Source organism: Lipotes vexillifer, unplaced genomic scaffold, assembly GCF_000442215.2.
Source record: "Lipotes vexillifer unplaced genomic scaffold, Lipotes_vexillifer_v1.1 scaffold1691, whole genome shotgun sequence".
Lineage (NCBI taxonomy): Eukaryota > Metazoa > Chordata > Mammalia > Artiodactyla > Lipotidae > Lipotes > Lipotes vexillifer.
In genome coordinates, this window is record NW_006789046.1 from 714,137 (window position 1) to 717,085 (window position 2,949).

Below are 2,949 nucleotides of genomic sequence, written 5' to 3' on the forward strand. Positions count from 1 at the left end.
GGCGGCGGTGGCGGCGGCGGCCGGAGGCCGGGGCTGGGGCTGAGGCGGGGGTCGGGGCTGCAAGGCCCGCGGGGCGGCAGGCAGCGGCGGCCCGGGGCTCAAGCCCGGATACGGGAGCGGCCACCATGGCCGAGAGCATCGTGAGTGGGGCGGCCGGGCGGGAGGGCGCCGGGATGAGGCAGCAGATTTGCCGGCGCGGCCTGCGGAGAGGCCCAGCGGCCCGCCCTCCTCTTCATGGGCCGGCCGGGTGGCCGGGCTCCCGACCTCCTCTCTTCAGCTCCTCCCGTCCCCGGCCGACGGGGGAGGCCGGCCCGTCCGCGGGGTGTGGGTTGTGCCGGCCTTTCCATTCCTGATCGCGGGGGTCGCGCTTGGAGGGGCTGCAGTTCCTCGGGGCCGGGGCTACGATCCCTCCTCGCCTCCTGTCCGTCTGTCTTGCCTCCTTCCGTCGCTCCAGTGAGTGCCTTGTCATGGGTTCCTTAAAAGGAGAGCACTTTATATAAACGGGGACCCCATCCCACGAGAGGAAGCTGCTAAGAAGGGAAACGGTGGCCTGGTGGATGGCAAGGAGACCTTGACAGCTACCTGTCTGTAAAGGGATGTTATAAAGGTTGATCTTATTTTGTACCCGAAGTCAGGGATTGACACACTCCCTTTCCCCGCTTAAAGTTAAAAAAAAAAAAAAAATGAAAATCAGAAAAAACTGGCCATCCCTTAACTTGTGGAAAGTTTCCTCTCAGAAGTCAGTGTGGCCGGAAAAAACCCAACAGACCAGCTGGACAGAAAATTTTTTGGTTAACGTTAAGGACCACTTGGGATTTCCTGGAGGAAGCAGAAGCAGCATGGGGTGGCAAGTCATGTTCAGAATTTGGCCATGGGAGAGCCTCTGCAGTTTTGCCAGGTGTCGGGAATGGCATTCATCCTCCTCTCTGGATGCTCTGGACTGCAGGAACCTCCAGCTCTGGACTTTCAGGCTTTCAAACAGTGACTCCTCCTAATGTAGCTCTCCATTCAGGGGCCCTGGCATCTGCTCCGTGTTTCCCAGCCTGGAGATGAGCAGAGGGCATGAATGCCCCAAGAGAAACGAGCAACTGATTCCTTTTAAAATAAGACTTACTAGTCTTTGGTGACTCATTCTAGAAATAGGTTAAGAATTAGCACTCAAATCTGCTTCCAGACTTTCTCTTTACTGTAATATTTTTAACCAAATTGAAGTAACCATGGACCCGTGAGTTGTTTCAGAGAAGTCCACTTTTCTACTAGTGTATATAAGGCTAGGGTCTCATTGATAGCATGGATCTCTTGTCGAATTTCTCAGATTGTCAGGAATTAAAATGGATGATTCTTCTGAAATTTATTTCAAAAGTTTTTATTTATGTATTTAGAAAGAGGTGTTCTAAAAATTTCTATGGGATAACTAATTTTTATCTCACCAATTCTTTGACTCCCCCAAGAAATATTCTGGGCTCATTTTCCTATAAATAGGGAAACTTAGTTACCAAGAAGCTATGTGCCCATGTTGCCTGGTGTGTCTCTTGTGTATTTTACTTTATACCATGTGTCAGAGGCCAAGTCATACCTTCCCTCAGTATGAATTATCTTTGTCTCTTGGAGTTAAATACTGAGCTTAGCTTGGAAGCCTGGACTGCCATGCCCTGTTGTAAATAAACAAGTAGAATAAGTCCTTGAGCTTTAGAACTCTCCAGAAACGTGTTATCCTGACCTTGAGCTTCTCGAGGTGTGGAGTGTCATGCTCTTGGTCCTAAGTGAACAGTCAAAGCAACAGTCATAGAATCCCTCAAGGAGAAGCAGAGCTCTTCACTTCTTAACCTGCCTCAGTGTTGGAGACAGATTTCAGAAACAAATAAATGGGAGTTTACCTAATGCCCAGGCTGTGTATTAAGAAAACATTTTTCTAGATGTTGAATCCAGAGTAAAGCATACTAGAAATCAAAAGTCAAAATAATTTGAGTGCATATAGATGAGTGAGAAAGTTAAACAGATGTTAAGAAGCAAAAAGAAAATATTTTATGCTCTTAACAATTGGGATTTCATAAGGCTTGTTCAAAACAAAATCTTAAAAACTGAGAACAATATGGGGACAAAGGCTTTTCAGTTAAGCAAAAGTTATTAGAAAATGAGAAAGACATAGTCAAGCTATTTCAGCAAAATCTAGATGATTCTTGTTTGGTAAAGGTGGACAGATCGAAAGCCATTGTGACATTTTGTCCCGTATCAGTGAAAGTCTTTTTAAAAACAACTGCTTGTGACATTTCTTGTCTGTATAGTGTTGTTTTGAATACAATGTACAGTGCAGTAGTTGCTGAGGGGAGTAACTACGACGTGAGTACTTTCGGGCACATTCTGTTCATTGTTCCTCCCACGCCTCAGGTGGTTGGAACATCCTCTGTCTTGCTGGCGGCAGGGCATATGCCAGTTTATGCTACCCACTGAGGCAGGACCTTGGATGGTTGGCCAGGGCATAATAGCACACTTTCACTGGGCTTCGATCAGCATGAAAATCAAGTCTAGAAAGTGATGCTCCGTCCAGTTGTCTTCCAGGCCTAGCAACCATTTCAGGCTTGCCATGAAAATATTTTTTTTTTAAACCCTGCCAAGTTTTACCGTGGTATTAAACACCTTTTTTCTTTTCTTTTTTATTGAAAGTAAATAACAAATTAGAAGATTTCCTGTGATCCTTTTTATGTTTTTAATTGTTTTTTTTTTTGTTTGTTTGTTTTGGCTGCGTGGCTCGCGGGATCTTTGTTCCCTGACCAGGTATCTAACCCGTGTGCCCTCGGCTTTCACTACGGAGTCCTAACCACTGGACCACCAGGGAATTCCCTGTGATCCTTTTAAGTTAGTCTAGTCTGTGTATGGATCCTGGAACAAAGTGAGATATTTTTTAAAGAACTCAGTTGTTCATGATTCATGGTGGGTTTTTTCCTGCTG

At 46.4% G+C, this 2,949-nt stretch overlaps 1 protein-coding gene across 1 annotated transcript in view; it reads left to right on the top strand.

Moving 5' to 3' along the window:
- Positions 1–7: 7 nt before the first annotated feature.
- Positions 8–2,949, top strand: part of NPLOC4 (NPL4 homolog, ubiquitin recognition factor) — a 54,740-nt gene continuing 51,798 nt past the window's right edge. Inside the window, exon 1 of the mRNA XM_007462326.1 lies at positions 8–140. Within this exon, the coding sequence (XP_007462388.1) occupies positions 126–140 (15 nt within the window). The 5' untranslated portion in view covers positions 8–125. The remainder of the gene's footprint in view (positions 141–2,949) is intronic.